The sequence below is a fragment of the Rhopalosiphum maidis genome, chromosome 3, assembly GCF_003676215.2.
Source record: "Rhopalosiphum maidis isolate BTI-1 chromosome 3, ASM367621v3, whole genome shotgun sequence".
NCBI classification, from domain to species: Eukaryota; Metazoa; Arthropoda; class Insecta; order Hemiptera; family Aphididae; genus Rhopalosiphum; species Rhopalosiphum maidis.
The window spans coordinates 45,988,242-46,012,699 of record NC_040879.1 but is presented as its reverse complement, the minus strand read 5'-3'; the positions used below and the strand labels follow the sequence as shown (position 1 = coordinate 46,012,699).

At 25.7% G+C, this 24,458-nt stretch overlaps 2 protein-coding genes and 1 non-coding gene across 4 annotated transcripts; 2 read left to right on the top strand and 1 right to left on the bottom strand.

Moving 5' to 3' along the window:
* The first annotated feature begins 2,023 nt into the window (after positions 1-2,023).
* Positions 2,024-9,326, top strand: LOC113556812 (adenylate kinase isoenzyme 1). 2 transcript variants are annotated; one of them, XM_026961972.2, is made up of 5 exons: positions 2,024-2,171; positions 6,597-6,654; positions 6,723-6,886; positions 6,951-7,067; positions 8,517-9,326. In XM_026961972.2, exons 2-5 carry the CDS (start codon positions 6,618-6,620, stop codon positions 8,772-8,774), a joined length of 576 nt encoding a protein of 191 aa, XP_026817773.1. In that variant the 5' UTR covers positions 2,024-2,171; positions 6,597-6,617; the 3' UTR covers positions 8,775-9,326. The 2 variants fall into 2 exon arrangements, with proteins under 2 accessions (XP_026817773.1, XP_026817774.1); XM_026961973.2 differs by lacking the exon at positions 2,024-2,171 and adding an exon at positions 5,727-5,857.
* Positions 9,327-13,817: 4,491 nt separating this feature from the next.
* Positions 13,818-20,831, top strand: LOC113556504. Its single transcript, XM_026961477.2, has 7 exons — positions 13,818-14,359; positions 16,731-16,912; positions 18,884-19,619; positions 19,685-19,793; positions 19,858-19,982; positions 20,044-20,295; positions 20,366-20,831. Exons 2-7 carry the CDS (start codon positions 16,739-16,741, stop codon positions 20,629-20,631), a joined length of 1,662 nt encoding a protein of 553 aa, XP_026817278.1. The 5' UTR covers positions 13,818-14,359; positions 16,731-16,738; the 3' UTR covers positions 20,632-20,831.
* Positions 20,832-24,148: 3,317 nt separating this feature from the next.
* Positions 24,149-24,221, bottom strand: Trnan-guu. The gene has a single exon. It is a non-coding gene; the product is annotated as a tRNA-Asn (tRNA).
* Positions 24,222-24,458: the final 237 nt, after the last annotated feature.

Here is a 24,458-nt window from a genome sequence, read left to right as displayed (position 1 = left end):
GTAACGAGTTTCATTATAAAGAGTTTTTACTGTATATATATATTATATATATTATAAATAGACATTGTTTAATTTACTAAAAATAAACACTGAGAAATCTATAGAAAACCTATCAAGGTATTTAATCGTTTAATAAAAAAAAAAATAAAACATTTTTATCGTAATTGCACTGCATAATTAGTCATACCTAAGTTTAATCACTTCAATAATATATGATAATGATTAAAAACAATTGTGGAGCTGCTAAACAGGTCATAATATGAGGTGCATGAAATAGTCTTACTCTATATATTCCCAGTAACGGCAGTAACGGTGATAGATTTAATTTTCAGATCTATGGGTAGTACCTGCCGTAATTATTATCCTATAGAAGATATCTACATCATAAGTTAATAGAATAGTCAATAGATACCTAATTTATTTATTTATTTTATAATATAGGTAGGTAATATGTTTTTATTACAATTATATTTACAATTACAACATTATATTAGTTGTAAACATCCCGTCGATGAGCCCAACCTCTTCCGCGATCGAATCGTTTTGATTTGACATTTTTCCCGCTGGACAATTTACTATTATTCCGACTTACGAGCTTATTGTAGTGTAGAAGTTCACACAGCGCTGGCTGGCTGTGTGTGTATAGACGTGCGCGCCATACTACCTTGGACCGATCAATACCATTTCGTAAATAACACTATATATATTATATATAAATATATATGATTATACGCATACACAATGTATGCGTTTTATACTGGGTGACATTTTTTTTAACTACTTCGTCTATCAAATATTGTGTCTGAAAACATTTTATTTTAAAGAATACATTATTCTATTTTATTATCATTAAGATTTTACGAAAACAAAACAAAAATGTTTATATCTATATATTATTTTAATATTTTACCATACTGAATTAATAAGCATTTTTTAATTAAACATTTTTAATTTCATACTCAAAAGCAAAAAAGTTTTCTGAAAATACATAAGTACCTTTATATATTGTTAATCTCGAATATATTTAACAAATATAGTAAACCTACTACCTTACACAGTGGCGAAATTAGAAATTTTTTTTTTTTGGGGAGGTAAAGGTATATTATTACAATATATATATACATAAGATAAGTACATATAGGTTATTATACTAGACATCGGAGAAATTTTGGGAGGGGTTACATCCTTTAACCCCCCCTGGTTGCACCATTGACCCTATACAGTTTATTTGTTAGCATTAATATTGATAAATATATATCAATATATTGTAAATATGTATCTAAAATTTTAAATCCTAAAATCGCACAATTTAGCGTAATATACCTACTCTGGGCAGCCACTGTTATTTTTAATAGTAACTTAAAATATTAAATTTAAATAATTCGATGATATTTAAAAGTATACACATACGTACATTTTGAAATATTTCGTAAATGAAACCAAACACGGGAATGAATATATTAAGGGCCTCAAGGGGAAAATCAAACCTTATACAAATACGTAATAATTATGTATATAAATATATAAAATAAAAAATACTTATACGTTTTTTGGGGCAAAAAAAAAAAAAAATAAATATGTTTTTCAAAGACACGGTGAATTTAAGATAATATGTAGGGGACTGGATCCGTTGGCGACAATGCAAGCAAAAATGATACGTGTAGAATGTATAGTTAGTAGGTGTGTGTATATTATTATTTTTCGTACGAAAACCACGCTAGACGATTTTCACAATAATAAAAAAATATTATATATAGGTAGTGTAATAATATAGTCATAGCCGTCGCCCCGTCGGTGACCGCGTAAAAATAGAGATGACCTTAATTTCCGACCTGCGATACGAGTATAATAGTGGCGACGACTGCGTGTAACCGTGAAAATATTTTTTCGTAGCGCCCATTGCCAAAAAAAAAAGTTTTCCTTTCCTCGTTCCTCCTCTCCTCCTCCTCTTACGCATCGCTATGATATTATTATTATCACTGCAGCCGCCGCGCCGCCTAACCTAATGCTGCCGCTACCGTCGCCGCCACCGCCCAACGAAATAATAGCCGAAAACCTTCTCCCACGGGCCGCACTTTCGTAGTCGTGTCGACGTTTTACGGTCCTCCTCTGCAGCAGCAGCATAGGTCTCTCATTCGTTTGATATCCATCCAGTCGTGTCCACAAATACTGTGAGTATAAAAATAATAGCATGATAATGTAGAATACTATTATAATATATAATAATAATATATCGAATATGCACAGTCTATGCGGGTGTAGTTTAGTACCGATGAGTTTTCGATATATTATATTTCAACACTCTTATAAGTATGTATACTTACGTGCGTTATTTTGTAAATTTTTATCGGTATTTTATATTAATATGATAAATATACACCAAATATGCATGACGCATGTGTTCATAGCGTAATATGTAATCACGTCATAAACGGCTCGTTTTAATTTTAAAACTATAACAATAAATAATAATGGTGATTCTTCAAATACAGTAGAGTCTGACTATGTAATAAAAGATAATTTTTGTGTGTATGTATGCGATCCACAACCAAGTTTATCACATTCATGGTTCTGATATTTGGTATATGGCTAATTCTATACCCAAAAATGTGCACCTTGAAACTAAATTTTTATTTTTACATTTAAAAGAGGGGATCAAACATTTATTATTAAATTGCGAAAAACTAATATATATATTTTTTATTATTATTATTTAACGGAACTTAAGACAGGTTAAATCTGTTGTCATTTTTAATTTATCACGGGACATGCAATATCAGCAATAGTTATTAAACATAATTATTATATAAAATCAAAGGCCTAACATGGATAATTTATGCAAATCCATTGTTTTCAACCGATTTCCATAACATGTTCGTCAATAATTAGATTCAGCAAGAACCGTATAATATATATAGAATCCTTCTGTCGGCAACTTTTTAGTTTTAAACACATAAATGTTGAATATTATAAGTTAACCTGTGAAAAACTATCATATATTTTTAATTATATATTGAAGTCATTGGTTACAGAAAATGAAATAGTTATTATTATTGGATATAATTTTAAACCTGTATATCTTATATTTGATTAAAACAATCCAAATAAAACATTTTGTGTTGAAAATGTGTGTAGAGAAGGTTTAACGAGCATTTAATTTGTTACGGTTAACGTCATGCATAATCAGCTAGTATAATATATATAATACAGTCGAGTCGCAATAACTCGAACCTCGATAAATCGAAAAACTTGATAACTCGAATTTTTTTTTATTCCCCTAGAAATATATATAAATTAATAAAAATTCGAGTTAGATACTTCGAATAATGCATATTAAATCGAAACGAATTTTTATCTTCCTTCAATTTCGAGTTATCGCGACTCGACTGTACATACATATAATATATTACTAGGGTAGTAATACTAGTTATCTTCGTGCACTTCGATGTCCATTAAAATTACGCCTCTAATGTAATTCTTCAAACTTTGTCCATATCGTTATTTAATACTCGTCGTAAGTGAAATATTTTTCAAATTCGACTGGTAGTTTCAGAGATTAGCGAGTCCAAACAAAAAAATAAATTGTTCAGCTGTATTCAATTATGTATATAATATATAACATAGATATATGTACTCGTACACATAATGATATATTGATATTTACAATATTTTATTGCTGTCTGTGTCTGCAGTCTATTGATTATGCGAAATCTATATGCGTCCCATGTCGTCATACGTCTGCTATTACTATTGTATTCGGTCTGCAAATTGCAAAATAATTTACTCTAAGCGTATTATGTAAGGATTGGATTGATTATTATTGAGTCTTGCAATACGTACACAGGTACTAGCTTCTTATAAGCATATACTCGTATAGTCGTATGAGTCGTATGTACTATGTATATAAATAGGCATTTTGGAAATGTTCTCTACAGTCACTTTGTTGTACGTGATATATTTATAATCCTTAAATAATAGCAAGACATAATACGTTTGCAGATGTATCCAATATCCAATGTTGTCACTTTTTTTCTATCTTCATTCTTGTATGAAAAATGTGAATATAATATTATTTGGATATTTATTTGCGATCGTGTTAAAACCGCGGTAGAAACCAGATAATGTTGATGTGCACCATACAAATATACTTATAATAAGTAATACTTAATCGATGAAACATACACGTGCTCAATATATTATTCAATAAATAACTAAGAAAAGAAGATATTTACAAATACATTAAATATCATAGCTATAACTATAATAGGCTATAATAAGTAATAAACCGTACGTGAAGACATTAAAAAAATTTAATTTATTTGTACATCAATATATAATACATAACTTCAGTGCTAATGTACTATTAAGCTTAACAATGGTCTACATGGATGAAATTAAAATTTGATTTTAAATCGGCATGTATTTTTTTCTCATTTATTTTCAATGAAAAATATTAACATAAAAATCGATTATATAAATATTTTAACGGTGCGGGATAGCTGTAACGTTCATGTTTTATAGTAATAAAACAGTATCACTTATTATGTACAGTATATTATAGTCTGTACTCTGTAGGTTAGGTATACCGCTATTATATATTATTATATTATATATTTATATAACCGTAATATAAATAAACATTATTAATATAAATAGATTATTATTAATTGTAGCTTAAGCTTAAATGTTACTAGCTTTGGTCCTTGAAGTATAGATTCATTTGTTAAAAGGTGAATATAGTTATTTATTGTTGATTAATTTTTTTACTTAAACATCTCATTTTCATCAAAATTACCTTTTTATACACCTTTCCCAAAAATATGTATCGAATATACATTTTGGAATATAATAAATTATTTTATAAACAGCAGAGTATACAAGATCTAATTTTTACCATTCTAGCTACATGATATATTTGATATTTTTTTTAGAATTTGTTAGTTAATATCGGAAAAAACTCTAAAACTGCTAGCTTAGTATATTTATAGATACATTTTAAGATACTTTATAGATCAATTTTCAATTTTTTTTTTGTTCAGACTTTTTTGTCATAAAAGCAAGTAAAACTTTGGTATACTAATTACTAGTCCACGCCTCCACGATATTATATAATAATAATATGTTCTAAATACTACGAGTACATTATAGTGTTCTTTTAAAACTGATTAATTTCGATTCATTTACTGTGTATACCTACATCTTTAAACAATAAATAATTAATTATTTTAATGAATTTAATTTTTGCGTTTATTTTGATATAATTCTCATTCATAAAACAACGAAATTAGTCATCGGCCTAACTTGTTCACATTTATCATCTTTATTTATGTTTGGCCTAACGTTACTGGCACAACATCAATTATTATATGAGCTCTGTTTATGTTTATTGATTTAATTCACATTTGTCCTTGACGTTTTAAAACATTTGACGATGGATGCTTGCTATGTGTTATAATATGTACTCACAACCATAAATCGCAATCTGAATCATAATTTTACAAGGTTATTAATATTTTTTCGGTGAATACATAAACAATTCAAGATAAAACAGTTTATTTGTCATGATGAAGTCAGAAGTCATATTAGCATGTAAAATAATAATTTAAATTAATTACGTCTAATAGTTAGAAAGAAGACATAAAATTAATCATAATAATATAAACTCGTAGTTTCGCTTCTGCATTATATTGTTTTAATTTTTTTTTCAAAAATATTTTAAAAGTTTTATAAACGTTTAGGTAAATAATATTATTCACAGAACTATGCGGCTATTACTATTCATATTTTAGAATTGTCAAATTTTTTTTGTTAAATTTCATGTAAATTTAAACGTCTTTAATGTAGGTCGTAGGTGCATGTAAGTATTAATTAGATATATATAGTGGAAGTATTACTGAAAATATTTAGAAAAAAAAGTACCTATAGTTACTTTTTATATTCTATATAAATTATTTTAGGATTTGAATTTGTTTCATTATATACCTATTTTATTAGTTTTTCAAATATGACTATCGTGTTTTTATTAAGTAACCTCTTTTGGAACCTTGACAAACTTTAATTATTATGACCTTTTATTTTTAGATACACAAATTATGTTGAAAATACTACAACGCTATATGCTATAACATTTTTCCAAAAATCAATATAAAATATGTTTATTAGGTAACAATATAATAAATACATTTTTATCAAACAATTTGAATAATATTATTAATTTATAAAAATAACATTTATTGTTTATGTAATTTTGTTTATAGAAGTAATAATTAGTATATTTCCCTATGAAAATGTATTTAAATAAATCATATTTTGTTTTTAAACGTGGGTGTAGTATAATAATATGACCTTTTGTATTTGTATTATCTACCCGTTTTATGCTAATGACCTTTATGGGCGATGGGCTTTATCAGATAGCGTATAGTTTATAATGTTTATATATAATTAATTTTAATGTACATACCTATAATAATAATTATATTATAATTCATTAAGTTAATGTTATGTACTTGAGTGTACTGGTTGTACATAACCTCGTATAATGACTATAATTGTTTCTAAGTTTAAAATATATTTTTAACTTTATTTTTTTTCAACAGTTGTAAACAATACACACTAGCATGTCTGAAATCACACTCCCAACCGTTTGGATACTTGGTAAGACGAAAGAATTAAATAGTTGAATTATCATATCATTGTTCATTCATCGCCATTAAATAAAATAGGTGGACCTGGCAGCGGCAAGGGTACCCTTTGTGACAAGATCGTTGCAAAATACGGGTTTACTCACATTTCGACTGGTGATTTGCTAAGGGATGAAGTGAACACAGGGTCAGAACGTGGTCAAGAACTGGTGAAAATTATGAAAGAAGGAGCCTTAGTTCCGACGGTAAGCTTTCTAAACATATCATGTTTATTCAGAAATTTAATGGATTTACGGGTGTGTGTTTCAGTCTGTTGTGATGGAGCTACTCAACGAGAAGATCAAAAGCAAAGTAGCAACATCCAAAGGTTTTCTAATTGATGGTTATCCACGTGAGAAGAAACAAGGAGAGGAATTCGAAACTGCGGTAAATTTAATGATTTAATTTATAAATTATTTTTAAAGTAAAAGGGTGCCAATTTGTTTTTTAACTGCAGTTTAAATTGTTAAACAAAAATACTGGACGAAAGTTTTGGGAGAATAAAAATGGTTTTTACAAGTAAACATTTAATTTCCAAAACCTTGTATTTACACCATAAAAATACATTTTATATGATTACCCATACCAGTGACGCCAAACTAGGAATTTTTTTATGAAGCGAAATCTAAAAGTCTTGTCTGTTTGACTTCTAATTTCTATGTTTCACGATACCTGGCATCAATTATAATGTATATAACACCTTATTCAACTTTATTAACTCATTAACCCCTATACAACTCAACTATACCCACCCACCCGGCACTCATTTAACTATTTAAGAAGAGAAGCGATCGTTTCACATGAGACATGACACATGAGTTCGGCGCCACTAACCCACACATAACATAGGTTATAAGTAGGTTTATTGTTTATTGTGAATTATGATATATTCATCGTTTTACATATAGTTATAAATTCAAAATTAGTTTTATACAATATAACTAAGACTTATAAAAAAAATTATACCTAAGTATATTTTTTTAATAAGGCAATGTAAATATTATTCGTATGTTTTTGTTTGTTTAAACTTGTGGTCATTTGAATCTCATTTAAAATTTTAAAAATATAACCTATAATAATAAATATTTTTTTCGAATTTTTCATATTTTATAATAATACCTATAGCATTATATTATAATACACCATACTACTATAGTATGTAGGAGCAAAAATTAATATAAATATAATAGCTATATTATTTGAATTATAGACATTCAAACATCTTAAAAAAATAATAATAACTAAAAGTGAAAAACGTTGGTAATATTAATAAACGCTTGTACCTACTCGAATGACAACTGACTATACTATATTATTGATTAAATAATAATGATGTAATTATATTATAGTATTGATATAGTAATAATGTACTATACTACTATTATTACTATATAGTATATAAATATGACTTCAACGAGTATTTATTTTTTATTACACAACAGTAATAGGTAGTTATTTAAAAAGAATGGTACAGTGGTATAGTAAAGTGTAAAGATGTCTATTTTTATCAAACATGCAAGGCTAGAGAATATTAATTGCATTTAGAATTTTAAATTCTTAGGTAGTCATTTCATTTTAAATAAAGAAAAATTACAAATAATTATAATTTTAAATAAAAACTGTAAGTAGTATATGTACAACACATAGTAACATAAAATTATTACTTTATATTTGAAATGTAGAATATCATAAATTTTTTAGTTATTTTAAATGCCTATGAATTAAATAATATTTCACTTAAACATTTAAAAAAAATTATTTTAAAACTTTTACATTTAGGTTTTGGTGTGATTAATAACAAAAAAAATACTATTTTAAATATTTTATTTTTAATAGATAAAACCTGTAGACATGGTATTGTACTTGGAATCCAAAGACGAGACAATGGTGCAGAGATTGCTTAAACGGGCTGAGACCAGTGGTCGGTCAGACGACAATTTGGAAACAATTCAAAAGCGATTACAAACGTTCCATGATAATAACGATCCGATTATAGAAGCATACAAGTCTAAGGTAGTTATCATATCAGCTGAACAAAGTGCTGAAGAAGTTTTTGCCGAAGCAGAGAAAAAACTTGATACATTGGTTGCATAATCTTAAGAATGAAAGCCTACATCAGTTTTGATGATAATAAAAATCGAAAAAGTGTTACGATACAAGCTCAAAGTTCCATTTGAAAAAAATATGAAGTTAAGTTTTTCTCTTATGTGTATTTATTTTCACAAGCTATAAATATAGATTTAGGTTTGAATTAATAATAAAACAAGATAAAATGTCAGTTGTAACCTGGTTACTTATATAATTATTATATTAATTGTTTTGTTGCAAATTAAAATATTTAGGGTAATATAAAAGTAGGAGATATAATGTTTAGGTGATTTTGGTTTCATTGCTATATATACAAAGAATTTTTTTTTACGACACTTCGATTATTTATTTTTTTGTGTTACTATGTTTATTAAAGAACAAATTTGAATCATCTATTTACTCTTATTTATTAAGAAGGAAATACCTATGATAAAGATGATTATGTTGATAATATAATTTCAAATTCAAACATAATTATTGTTGTTAATTATAATAAAGTTGTTATTGCAGTATTAAAAATGTTATTTGCTTTTTAAGTAAAAAAATTAAATGTTTATGTTTCAATACAGTGTGTTTTTTTGTACTATTTTTTGTAAATTACCCAGTCTTGTAAAAGATACTTTTAAGAAAAAGTATTTAAGAACAAATACAAATACTTGCCATGTATTTAAATACTTTTCAAGTACTTTTTTATTTTACTTTTCTACTAGTTAGCTTTCCAAATTAATGTTGTAATAACTAATTTAAAATTGTCATGTTACATTCAACTAGGTATTATTAGAACTTTTTGTACCAATAACTTAATTGTAAATTAAAAAATGAAAATAAATAAAACTTGTTATATTATAGAAATTTTTTAATATTAATAGTAGGTTGTTAATGAAATATAAATAAGAGAATATAAAAAGCAATTTAAAAAAAATCATTCCCAAAATTTTTTTTTTGCATTTAAGAATATTTTTAGTTTATATTTTGTAATAATCACATTCACAAATGAATGAGACATCAGCAATAGGGAACAGGTATTCTCAACATTTATGAATGAAAAATATAAATAAAATAGACATCGTATAATAATTTTCAAAAAAAAAAAAATAAATAAAATATGTGATGACTGACAAATAATTTGTTTATTAAAAATAAAAGTATTTAAAATACTATATACAAATATTTATATTAAAAATTACTCTAAATACTTTAAAAGTATTTAAATACATGTACTCAAATACTTTACAAGACTGAAGTTACCTAGTTATAGTAATTTATTCATTCATTTGAATCAACAGTGTAGGTACATATTCATCTATTTAGATGAACATATAATAATTGTTTTGATAAAATATTTAAGAAAAAAAAATTATTTCATTAGGAATTTAGAACTAGATAATTGAATAACTTTTTATTATTATATATATTTTAGAAATCCTATACCAATAGTATTTGGGTGTAAGTACAATGTATACAGTAATGTGCAGAGGCGGCTTGGACATAATTACAAGAGGTGCATTGCACTCCCAAAAATATGTGGTAGGTGTATTTTTGTATATTTTTGGAAAACTGTTATCTTTAATACTACTACTACCTATGGACTATGTCACTATGATGATATTTATATTATATTATATTATGCTAATAAAGTGTTATAGTACACAGAGCCGTAGCTAGGAATTTTCTATGGGGAGGGTCCAGTTCCATAGATAGGAATTTTATAACTTACTAGGTGATTTTCCTCATCAGTCAAATTACCATTAGCATTGATAAACAAACCAACATCAATATTTTGAGGATCAATAACTTTTAAAAAAGAAGCTTAGATATTAGGCAACATGCATTGGCAAGCTAAGAAAGAACTAATAACCTATTAACTATTATTTAAAAAATAGAAATGTAATAAAAATGTTGTTTTGGGTTTTAATAGATAGTAAGTTGAATAGTCACTAGGGTAAATGAAAAAAAGTCTCCAGTTGCTGCATAAATAAAACAAAACAAAGACAAATCTGCAGATATTCCTATTTTTTTAAAATAAATAGATTAAAATATAAAAAAAAGAGATCTTTCATAACTGAATAAATTTTAAAATTACATTCTTATATTTTTTTTTAATTTTTAATATATTTATAATGAAGTTCGATTGAACATTTTATGTTAACGTTTTGATGAAGATAAATCTGCGGATATTCCTAATTTTTTAAAACAAATAGGTCAAAATATAATAATGAGATTTTTTTAACTGAATAAATACATTTTTATATTTTTAAATAATATTATTAAAAGATATATTTTTTTAAATTTTTAATAAATTTATTATAATTTTATATTTTTTATATTTTTATTATATACACAACGGGAAACTTATTTTCCGTGTGACATTTTTTTCCTAACAATTTTTTCCAGTCACAATATGCAATATGAATGCATTATGCTCAAAAACAATTCATAAATAAAATAAAGAGGTTTTTATCACTTAAATGTTGAATTTTCACTTATTAGCAAATGCATATCAACTTTTCATTTAAAAATACTGCTAAATGAATTATAACTAATAATTATATTGTGTAATAGTAACATTGCAAAACCAACAGGTGCTAATTCAGATGATCGAGAACAATTTTATTATTATTATCATTAAAAGTAGTGTCGACTCCAGAAAAATAACTAGTGATTTGTGTGTGCGCTTTTTTAAAGTATTCGAATGCATTATAACTACACATGCTTAATATTTTATAAAATTAGTTTGTGGATCTGTAAATGCATAATTGTGACTGATATCAGTGATATCACCATCAATATACCTTGAGCACTATACTATAAATGTACTATATTATATTAAGTATTTATTCAGTTAAAAAAAAATGGTTTGAAAAATTTTAAATTTTAGTACATAATAGAAGTCTTTACATTTTCTATGTGTTAAAGGGGGGGGGTTGAACCACCTAAACCCTCCTCGTAGCTACGGTTCTGATTGTACCTACATAGTTTAAAGATGATATTACCTACTATATTAGTAAAGGAATAGTTACATAAACTATTTTATTTGAAAAATAATATAGTATAGATTTATTTGGCTACAATGTTATTTTGTTTTATTTTCAATTGCCCCATACAAAGAAAAAGCAAACACACTTAATAACCTTTTAAAATACAATTAATATCTACTGATTATTTGTTTATTTTTCTCCCAAAATTTTGTACCACAGTGAATTAAACCAGAAATATCCTTTTCAAGATTTACCCCAACATTATTAACTTTATAAATTATTATGGGGCAAATGCAAATTTAAAATTGTGAACTGTGTTTAAATTAAATATGACCTAGAAATATGGTTATTTGGTTACTTTTACACATAATTAAATTGCAAAATATATGCTAGAAAAAAATTATTTAACTTCCTAACAATCTAACTAAACCTGACTGGGTATTTAATATTTATAATAAGGTTAACTTAGTCAAATCCATTTATATTTGTCATTTACCTAAGTTGATCCTTTATATAATATATATATTTAATATATTGTTTGTCATAATTATTTTGTATTTTTTCTAATAGTGGCGAAAGGTGGTAGTGTTTAAAATTTGGGTTCTGAATTAATATGTGTACTCCTAATATGTCTCAATCTGTCAATGGTAATGTGTGAAATTTGTATTAGTATTTTGTAAAACTGTTTGGCACATTTATTTAAAACATAGACATTGAATGTTACAGTAAATAGAACTATGTTTATTGAATATAATGAATTAAGATATAATTATTTTAATGAGTAAACAGTAACATTGTCTTAGTACATTGCAGATTCAAGGAAATCTTTGTAAAAGACTAAAAGTTGATATATATTTATATCCATCTCATTTTTATTGTATTATTTTCAACTAATTAATGTTTAAATAATTAAAATAATAATAATAAATAACTTTAATATCCAGAACAAAATGAAGAAGTGAAGAATACATTTGCAGTTCACAATAATAATGCCTACTTGTATTTGTATATGTATACTTTATCACAAGAGTCAAGTAATCCTATGTAGTACCTAATACCTATCTAGTCTAACTGGTACTTTTAAGAGGAAACCACACTTGTATGTATTGTTTTTGTCTTGCAAGTGTAGAAAAATGAACAATTAAAATTCACAATAATCCATTTTACACTGTGAATAATTGTTCAATTATAAATTGTAAAGCAAAGATTATTATCCAAACCATTTCAGAAAATATAATTGATATTTTTACTGTAAATTTTGAAATAAATTTCTTTAAAATTAAAATGTCAGGTATATGAGCTGTCTAGATCAATATAATCCTACTTTTAATTTTTATAATATGTTAATTCACTCATGTTTAAAATAATAATAAAAATTTAAAATAGATTATTGTGAACAAACACTTTTCTATGTTGTACATTTGTAAGACGGGGACAGAACATACGAGTGTAGCGTCCTCTAAAAGAGACTTACTTATTTGAAGACTTCCAAAAAAATATTTTTTTTTTAGAATCATTTATAAGCGCATGAACAATATTGGAGAAATTAAATTATTTCAGCGACTGTGGTTTACTTCAAAGTAGCTTTGAGTGTTCAGCATATACACATATTGAGAACAGATCAAATTCATTATTTTAATTCAAAATCAAAATTATTAAAGGTTACTACACAATATTGAAACTGCTCGACAAAAATTTTAAATTACGTAAAACGTTTATTTAGACTAGACGTGGACAACAGTACAACACTGAACACGCTTCTAGTGTATAACGTTCTCTTACATTTTTCCACTCAATTTCTCCATAATGTTTAAAATATTACATACAGATAGGGACTAGGGAGACGCCATAGACGGTTTCGGCATCGTCGGTCAACACGTCTTATCACAGCGTCGCTGTTACCGTTATCGATATATTATCACGGCTCGGGCGGTTAACCATCACGGTTTAAGATACATATCTTAAACCATGTTAACTATAATATCAACAACGATACCAGCGGATGGAGGCAACGCGAACACGCGCGAACGCCAATCACATTGGCTTGTTGTAGTGGTTTCAGGTTTGAACACTGTGCAGAGTGCCGTCGAACGGTTTATGCGCATTTTGTTCTTTTGCCGCATGCGCACAGTTAAGATGTCCATCTAAAACATGCGTCTGTTGTAGTGTTTATACTGTTTATAGCGTCCCGGCGTACTGTAGTGGTAGTGTCCATACCGCCGTTTTCCATGTAGCCTGCGTTTAGCCGCCATTTAGGCTTTGTGTCTCTGGTGCAACGGTCAAGCGTCTGTGCGTCTGTGAGCTTCATCGTTGTTCGTGCGGCCCGTCGGTTGTCGTAGCCGATAAAGGCCATAATTTCAGTACGTCCATTGACGTTTTGCTCAGCCGTTCACCGGTCTTAGTCCATCGAAGTCAACGGAGTGCGAGAAAGATCCCGGTTAGGTACTTATATAACCTTTGCGCCGACGGTGAATACGACACGGTTGCTGCTGTTCCGACGGCATAGTGAAGAAGGTCCGACAACGTAGTGTTGCAGACCGATTGTTTACTATCGTTTGATTTTCCATTGTCTGTTGTGTGTGGACGGTACTGATTTGTTTGAGCAACGAACGTGTAAGTATGCGCTACACGGGTACACCTAGAAACGTGCTTTTTTGAGGGGGCGGTGGCTGAGTGACAATTTAATTTAATTGAATTACACATGTTATTAAAAAGCAATGAAATTTAATTATGCTATTTAAAATCAAATTTTTTTCAAACTAATAATAGTTGTTATTAGGATGTCAGCATATCACATAGAATCGTAAGGACTCGCATATTATGTTGTCACCGTCTAATTCATGCATAGCATACCAATATTTAAGTTTAGCAATTCCAATTCGGTGTTATTGGCTTCCAAATATGAGTGAATGAGTCATGAATGCTTATGTAAAATACTATTATTGGTCATAAATTGTTTAAATATTATAAAAATTGTAAAGGACCATCAGAAAACATTTAAATATTTAAAGAGTTAATATTCTAACTTCATTTTTGATTTTAATAGATGATTGGTCATTTTACTTAAAAGGTCATCATACTCATGGATAATAAATATATTTATCTATTATCCGTACACCATACTTGTATATGTTATTTTTGTCTTACTGTACATTATAGCAAATTTGCGTTAATGTACTTACTTATTATCAAATTTAAAGGTAAGAACATTATCTAAAAATGATATGATTTTAAAGTGAGTTAAAGCTATATAAATATTACAACTTTATAATATTCATAATTCTCTTTAAAATGATAATATCAATAAAAGCATATGTAATTTTCTAGATAATGTTATTACTTTTAAATTTGATTATAGGACATTTACTCTAATATTAAAGCTAACATCACTAAATGTATTCTTCTGAACGAAAATTTGTTATGATGTACGTTAGTAAGACAGAGAGAATACATGTAGGTATGGTGTCCCTTAAATATTATAGATAACAATATAAAGTTGAACCTGTTGAACACAAAATTGTTTTGTTATCTGCTTGTAAGACGGAAATACACCCGTGGGGTATGAATGGTATGATGTCCCCTTAATATAAGTTAAAATAAGTTATCAGCGTTCTAGAATCTAAGTTATTGGCTAACAGGGCTAGAAGTAAGAAACTTTATTCACTTTCAGGTATTTATTTAGAAAATATGTCTCATGTTACTTATAATCTAAATTTTTCTAAATTTAAATAATTTGTTAAAATAATATATTTTTTTTTCTTATTAGGTATATGTTCATAAATAAGTTTTTTTAATTTTATATTAAGAAATAATAATTGTTCCCATAAACTTTTGTTCCATAATCTACTTGTGGAAATATTTTAACAAATATTTTGTGGAATAAATAATAATTTTTACAAATACACTTAAATCAATTAAATTATATTAATGGATTTAAAGAAAAATATTTAATAACAGTAAATTGTTAAAAAAATTTATAGGTTACTTTTTTAATTAAATTTAGTCACTTAGTCACTAATTTTAAATAGTTTTAACGACTTCTAGCCTTGGGTTATCTGCGATCACCGTGCATGACTATAATAATATTTTAAGCATTCAAAGATATTAGCACACTTTTTTATTCATTCATAATACGTTTTTAGTTTATATTTTTGAGATACTAACAATAATTTGCTACAGATGAACAATTTGATACGCTATATAATTTGTCTTTTGTATTAAAATTATTTAATATATTTTTTCCTGGTTTGGAATTGATCAATATTCAAATATTAAGTAATTTTCTTGATACTAGGTAAATAAAATCATATCTAGGAATGAAAAATTCTTTCTGGAGTATTTGGAAAATTAGTAAAATATTATTCAATAGTTTTTAACAACTATGTGTTATGGAAATAACATGAAATAAATTTTTAAAGGAAATTAAAACATATGATGCAAAATCAAACTACACTAAAAAATCATTTAGTTACAAAGATGTGGGGTATCTTGAATTTATATTTTTTAATTGATACCAATTAATATTTATAAACATTTATTCAATAATACCAGAAATTTTAAAAAGTAAAGAAGAAAAGTCTAAAAAGTTTTTATAAATAAAATGATTGCTAATTAGTTATTCATATCATTAGACTAGTTTGCTTATATATAATTTGTTTGTTTAGACACTTAATTTGATAAATTCTATTTATATAATGTATTCGTAATATTAGTAATATTATTTATTATTTTCAACTGTTATAAATTAATATGAATATAATTTAATATATTGTATCATAATTTTAACTCTCTTTGTGGTGGACAAACTTGTTTAACTTTGATAGATATTATCATGAATGATTTGTTTATATAATTTAATAATAAATTAAAAAGATATTTATATAATATCAATTATTTTAGAGTTTTGATAAATATATGACATAATAATTTAAAATAATAATATATATTATATATTGTTTTAGTTAAAATTATTGGTTTGTTTTAGTTGTAATAATGAACAATATGGAAGAGATGAACACTGATGATCAGCTTGTAACAATTCATTTTGATGATGATGCAGATGTCGAATTGAACAAATCGTATTTAATTGAACATAGTGCATATTTTCAAGCTATGTTCAGTGGATATTTTGTAGAATCTCAAACAGGACACAGAATACATATAAAGGTATATATATATAGATAGATGTATTTATAATCAAAACTTCTTTTTTCTCGTTTACTTATTATTTAGTGCTTATGAACTGATGCTAATTGTTAGTATACCTATTATTCTACAACTATCAACAGATCAACCTTATTGTTTATTTTACACATTCCTTATCTATTGATTTTATACAGATTATTTTTCTGTGGATATATTTTTTTTAGGTAGTATATTACCCATTATATCTATTGCATTTATATAACAATCCTAAGCAAAAACTGAATTTGTTAGCTATTTTTATATTTTATCATATATTTATATTGCTATAATAATAAATTATTTTATTATAAGCAATATTGTTAATTATAAATATTTAAGTAATGTTAAATTTTTATTTTTTATTTTTTATTTTTCTCAATTTATTAAAACTGAATATTCAATGCTGCTAATCCATTTAGTCTATTGTCTACTATTAAGTTTTTGAGATATGTTTTGATTCTTAAAAATGACTTCTCAGCTTGATGTCATGGTAACATTAAAAGAATAAGAATTAGTCTTTTTTTTTATAATTCTATTTTATATGAAAAAAAAAAATTTTGATAAGAGTTTATCATAACCTTTTTAAAATTTTTCATTAACATTATTTCTTACTAAATGCATTTGACATGTAACATCTTGAGAGCTTGAATGCCTTGAATGAAATTTATATTAGGGTTTTTGTAAATATATGCATAAAGAGACTATGCATATAACATATGAGCTTTAGTTGATGTTTTGTTGTCTGTCCAACTAGTTATATCTTCACATGAATATGAATATTGGAAGAAGTTGGCCAAACACTCTTACTGTCGGCCTTTTCAACCTATCTTGTCAAACACAATGTTAGTTTTTCTTTATTAGTCAGTTTTTGATTGAGTTCCTAGACTTATTTTGAAAATTCTGCTTGTATTATAGAGTTTCAACTCTATTTGAATTTTAACGGCTTTATGTAATTGTAAATTGACAAAATCTTGTTTACAGCTTTAATAGCAACAATGTTTTAATATTTTTTAACTGATTGCAGTTGATAATTATATTTTTTGTGGATATTACATTTCTATCACATTTTAAAAGGTTTAAGATAAAAAAAAAATTCCCAGTCTGAAATCTGAAAAATATTAATTTTTCTTAATTTGAAAACTTTTGACTGTGTTTGTTTTTACAATTAATTGTGTCAATTCGTGCTGTGGTACTTTTGTGATTGAAAATGCAGTTGTACTTTTATTAGCACGCTTACTTATTTTTTGATCAATGGCGACAGTAACTTTTGAAGGACTGAGCTGATATAATAAAAACATGTAGATTCAAACATTCATACAAATATTATGGTTTTATTATTACTTAAACTTTTGACAACGATAATTTGGTAAGATTAGCAATTAGATATTTGTGGTTTTCTTTATCGAATTTTCCAGTTCCCGTTTTATCGGAATGTCTAATAAATATTAATAGAATATGGATGATTAGTGTGAAGTCACGTATGTTATTAATTCTTATCAAAATTTCATTTTGGATCCAAACAAAGCAAAATACACATTTGAAATTTATATAAAATAAAATAATTTTGTAAGTTATAGTCATTTAAAATAGCTAAGTCTACTAGATCCATTCACAGAAGAAAAATGCAAAATAAAAAAAAAATACTCTAAAAGGTTTTAAATTGTTTTAACAAACAAAATTAATTTAATAATTTATTTTGTGTACATTTTAAATAAGCATCTTAGTTTGTTTGGATCCAAAACGATCTATTTTATAAAATGTATAATATTTGATAAAGCGTATGATGTAGGTACTAATCGAGCGTATAGCGTATATAGTAGTAACATAGATATGAGATTATCTTATTGAGATATCTTTATTATACTATATTATTTTTGTTACATCTGTGGGTTGTGATAATATATTTATTTTAACCATAATACATTTTTGAATTTGTCTATTTTACTGTTTCAGGATATAAGCTTTGATGGTTTTATGAAAGTCATTAACAGTTTGCAATCTAATAAAGTAGTTTTCAATGGCATAGAAGATATACTCCTTATACTGGAAGTATCACAGCTTCTTCAGTTTTCTTTCATAATTTTTGAGTCTATTAAAATTATTAAAGAAAAGTATCTATTTACAAATCATGCAATAGATATATTTCCAGAAGTTTCTAAGCTTGGATTGCAGAATTTATTAGATAAATCACGTGCTTATATTTTATATAATTTTACTACAATATTGAAAAAAAATAAATTTGGTTTCTTGAAACTAAATGAAAGAGACTTACAATCATTGTTGAATAGCAATAGTTTGAATGTGGCCAACGAAAAAGATGTATATGATTTAATTATTGATTGGTGTTCTACAAACAATGGTTACAATTTTGAGTATGAATTGGCTGTTAGTTGTGTGCATTTTAATGTCATGTCTAAAGAGGAATTAGAATGTTGTATTTCAAAAACTAAAAATTCAATATTACAAGACGTCATCAAACCATACATAGATATATCAAGAGAGAATCATGATACAGTGTCTTTAATTCGACCGATAAGATGTATTCCTTATGTTTTGTGTGCTGTTAAAAATGAAGATGATGGCCATGCTTTTATCTACCGCTGGGACTGGAGTTCTATGCAGTTTACAAAGTTTCTAAGATTGGATCCATTGCCTCTTGATACTACTGGATATCACGTGTTTATTAAAGGTAACAAAAATGATTTATACTTAATTTATAGTGTATATGGTATTTATTTTATTCAATTTTTATAGATTTAGATGTTTATGTGTTGGCTGGAGAAATTGCATTTGGAAGAGGAATGTGGAACAAGGAAGGATGGAAGTATAATTTACTGACCGAAAATTGGAAGAGATTACAAGAGTAGTTATAAGTTTTAAAGAATTCAATAGTTGATATAAATAATATTTTATTAATTTTTTTTTAGTTTTCATCCATCCAGCAGACGCCACGGAGTTGGATATTTTTGTGGTGATAATTTGTATTTAATTGGAGGTCTTACAAAACATAGATTGCCAAATCAAGTTATCGAGCACTATGGCTATGATAGCGGTAAATTATAGTTAAATGTAATAGACTGGTAAATTTAATTTTTATAATTTATTTGTTTTAGTGAACGATACACTAGTTCTAGTTAACAACACTGTATGCCCATATTTTCAACAAAGAGCAAACAGAGTATATTATACTAGTTTGGAGTACAAAGGTAACTTGGCATTGATAACTAAAGACAACGAACCAACATGGTATGACTTAAGTATAAATCCATTTAACAAAGGATCTTATAAGTGGAGAAGACGCTTAATTGATTTAAATGAAGTGGTGATTTGTGCAACCGCTTTGGATGATATTGTTTACATGCTTAGTAAGTTCTACATTCTCATAAAAAAGTAAAACACATTAATTACACATCTTTTTTTATGGTATAATTACAGCTTATGACCAAAAGCGTGTTATTAGTTTACACAGTTACTGCCCAATGTTTGAATGCTGCCAGAAGTTGAAATCTTTTACTATAAAATATGATGAAGCTACTACTATGTGTGCTTTTAATGTTGATAAAGCTATGGTGTTTAAAAACGATACTTTTGAATATTATTCTGTTGATAATGACTACTTTATAGAATACAAAATTCAATTGAATTCCTTTCATTCTGACTATTTATTCAGTGTTCCTATTTATATAAACAAAACATATTGATTTAATTCTAGTTAAGTTTTATAATTTATATTATTTTCTTTAGTATTATCTAAGTTTATGGAACTTTGTGATGATGCAGACTACTAAGTTATAATTTATATGTTGAACATGATTTATTTTCTTTATTAATTATCGTACAAATTACATTTTAATTTTAATTTTCATTAATTATATTTATATTCTTTTTAAACTTAAGTTATATTATTGCAACATTTAATTTTTTAAATTTATGTATTTAAACATATTTTTTTGAGTTTCTTAATTTTTGTGTATGAACTTTGAAGCTTTAGTTGTATTTAATATTTTTATAATATTTGTTATACAATGTATCACAGTATGTTATACTATTTGTCGTGTTAAATTTCTATGAACATTTTTAAAAATATTGAATTATTTACAAATCTATTATCTTTCAAAGTAAATAATAAAATATTTTTTTGATTAAGACTAAATTATGTACACTCGGGCATTCTATAATTTATTGATTTAAATAAATGTATAATTTTAAACGAGTTGAACTCAGCTAAATGAAATGCTCAATCATAAGTATACTACTAGGTATGAGAAGTACTTGTGATCTTGCATTTTATATCATTCCTAAAATATTTTATTTCTAAAAATTAATTTTTTTGTTCTATCACACAATTTTCTATATAATTGTACTAAAATAAGTCAATAAATATTAGAAAGCCCGAGTAAAAATAATTAAAATTGTTAGTATAAAATGTAATATAAATAGTTGATGAATACATTTTGTTTTCCATTTCAAATAGTTAAATGTTTAATTGCAAAAAACTAAAAATGTATGTTATAATTTGGATTATATTTAATGTTAATTCTTAGAGTCGAGATGCTATTAAAATGTGCTATGTTTACGTATGGTACGTGGTATGTTCTAGCTTAAATTCTTTAAGTTTGTATGTTGTTACCACATATCATAATATTTATGCAATGCAATGCAATGCAAAAAGTATATTGAATTAAATGTGTTTTATTGACTCTTGACAACAGAAGTGTTACTTATTCTATCTACTCGATTATAAAATAAGTTTCCTTCTCAATGTTATTAAAAATATTGTTAGTTATATTAAAAAAAGAAAGATTTTGTACTGTACAAATATTAACAATACATTTATCTTTTTAATTTATTATAAAAGTTAAATGTAAAATCATTTTTTTAATTTTATTATACAGTTTTTACATAATTATATATTAGAATATTAGAATACATAATGCTTGTCTGTCTTGATATTTTATGTAAACATGTATGTTTCATACAAATAAATTTATGTCAAGTAATTTTTAGTGTAACCGTTATTATGATGTTTAATTAATTAACTATACGGGTAACGGTAACCAAATATTTTTATTTTTAAAAAATCATTTGATTTGTAATTGCTTAGTTGTATTTATGACTTGATGTCATTGTCATACTTGTCTGTATCATAATTAAAAAATCATGTTCTTTGTTTTTTAAATTATCTCATTATTATTAACTTAATTCATTTAAACTATAATATGTCCTAACATTTAGTTGCTAAAGATTATTTGAAATAATTTAAAGTTATATAAAATAGTATAAGTACGAGTATATACCTCAAGTTGAACTTAATATTGTATTGGTAACTAATTATAACTTTTATTGTTTGAATTACTGGAAATCAATGTTGGACATAAGAACTATGATAAGGAATTTCTAATAGATGTTTAAAGTTAATGAATATTCATTTATTGATTTATAATTGATATATTATTATTAATATAAAAAAATTATACTTAAAGGAATTTAACTGTTTTTTCTATTTAAATATATCTAAATTATGAAGATTCTATTGACAATTGTAGTTACCAACTAAGACTTCTGGAACCATATTGCAATTTGTTGTGATATTCATGATGTTTAATTGAAAATTGCTTTTCCAATCAAGATTCTGAGTGGAGGAGCAATGAATGTATTGGTTTTACAATGTGGTGTTTTTAAATCATTTATAATTTGGAGCGTTAAAATGCATCAATATTTTATTTTGAGTGTAGTTTCTGGTATAAAATTGGATGTAGTTGGGACTTAATTAAGTGGTTGTAAGGGATATGCAGGGCTGTGCATTTGTAGAAAGTGCAATTTTTTTTGATGATTGTGAAACGTAGCTTTGTAAGTATATAATTTGAATTATGTAACAACAAATCCATTTATGAAACTTATTTTACATTTTTCGATTAACTTTTTCGGTATATTTATTTTTTTAGTCCATTTTCCAGTATTTTTAATTAAATTCTGTCAATTAACATCTTTGAAAACCTTTTAAAAAATGTTTCAGGCAAATAGCATTATTAAAAAATCAATCAACTTAAAAATTAAAATTAAATTTAAATCAACTTTTTTAAGTATATAATCTACTAATATCAATATAAGTATTAAAGTTAAATTAAAAACCATTTAATGTATTTTGTACTATAATTTTTGGCATTTTAAGTGCACATTTTATTGTATTTTTTTGATATTTTAAATGTATTTTTTAAGGTTTTTTAGTGCATTAAATTCATAGTCCTAGATATAAATTAAAAAAACAGGAATATTTATTAGGTATAAGTTGTCAATAAAATCCATTTTGTTACATTATTTGAAAAATTAATAATTTTAGTTATTATAGTTATGCTCTAAATATTCATAAAATAATGATTAAATTAACAAAAAATGACTTCATGAATTTATTTAAATATCTATTTTAAAAGTTATGCTGTTGCCAGTATGTGTGGTTAAGACTCGAGTTGGAAATTATGTTTTTTTTTTAAATGGCTAGGTATCACTCCATAGGTTCTTAATTCTCTGGTTTGATTTATCGCCAAATTAATATAATAAAAAAAGTAAGCTAGTGGGTATCGCTCTGCTGTATGTTAGAGATGGAGTAGATCACAGGTCACTTTAACGGATGTGTTAAATTTGAATGCAATGACAGGTATATGCAAAACGATTCTGAACGGAGATGATTTATCAGTCAATGATAATTAATAGGATATATTATATTATTACCTGTATTTAAATTGTAATATATCGTTATTTTATTTGATTTCAAAAAATTTTTCATTTCATACGATCATATATTTTTTTTTATATTGACGCTGGAAGTTTTTTTTACAGTTACTTGAAGGAAAACTTAAAGATAACCTCGTATTGAGTTTTTAACCTAAGGTATAAATCACAAAAATTTTATGAATTTTCAATTTCAAAATTCCTCGTAAACTTTCGCGATTTTGATATATTTCGTCAACATTTGAACTTTGAATGCTTATAAACAAAAATTGTGACTAACCATTTTTGATTTTTTTTACTACGATAAGTAAAATTTATAATAAATCTTGTATTAATTTTAAAGATTTCTTGGAAAGCCAAATTTTTTTTATTGGTATTTCAAGAAAAAAAACTAATAAATGTAACCGTTTTCGAGTTTGGCATGTTATGATTATTATATATTAAATGCTAGCATTAATTTTAATAAAAAAAAAAATCGAAAAAAATTACCGCCCCCGGGTGGGCTCGAACCACCAACCTTTCGGTTAACAGCCGAACGCGCTAGCCATTGCGCCACGGAGGCTTGTTGTATATGTTACATAATACATTATATTTAAGTAAATAAATATAAGAAATATCATAATTGCATCGTTATTAATTATTATTTAATGTAAATAATATAATGAATAATGATTTTTATATTAAATGAGTTTAGATTTTATTTCATTAAAACGGTTAAAAAGTTTAAACATATCAAATGAAAAAATACATGAATGAAAATTATAATATCGAACAATTGTATGTATTTACCTATAGATAA

Excerpts from the sequence above, each read along its gene's own strand:
- LOC113556812 (XM_026961972.2), top strand. The coding sequence starts at position 6,618 with ATGTCTGAAATCACACTCCCAACCGTTTGGATACTTG. Across the intron at positions 6,655-6,722 it reads CCCAACCGTTTGGATACTTG|GTGGACCTGGCAGCGGCAAG; the intron begins GTAAGACGAAAG and ends TAAATAAAATAG. Across the intron at positions 7,068-8,516 it reads GAGAGGAATTCGAAACTGCG|ATAAAACCTGTAGACATGGT; the intron begins GTAAATTTAATG and ends TATTTTTAATAG.
- LOC113556504 (XM_026961477.2), top strand. The coding sequence starts at position 16,739 with ATGAACAATATGGAAGAGATGAACACTGATGATCAGCTTGTAACAATT. Across the intron at positions 19,983-20,043 it reads GCACTATGGCTATGATAGCG|TGAACGATACACTAGTTCTA; the intron begins GTAAATTATAGT and ends TATTTGTTTTAG. Across the intron at positions 20,296-20,365 it reads TGATATTGTTTACATGCTTA|CTTATGACCAAAAGCGTGTT; the intron begins GTAAGTTCTACA and ends GTATAATTACAG.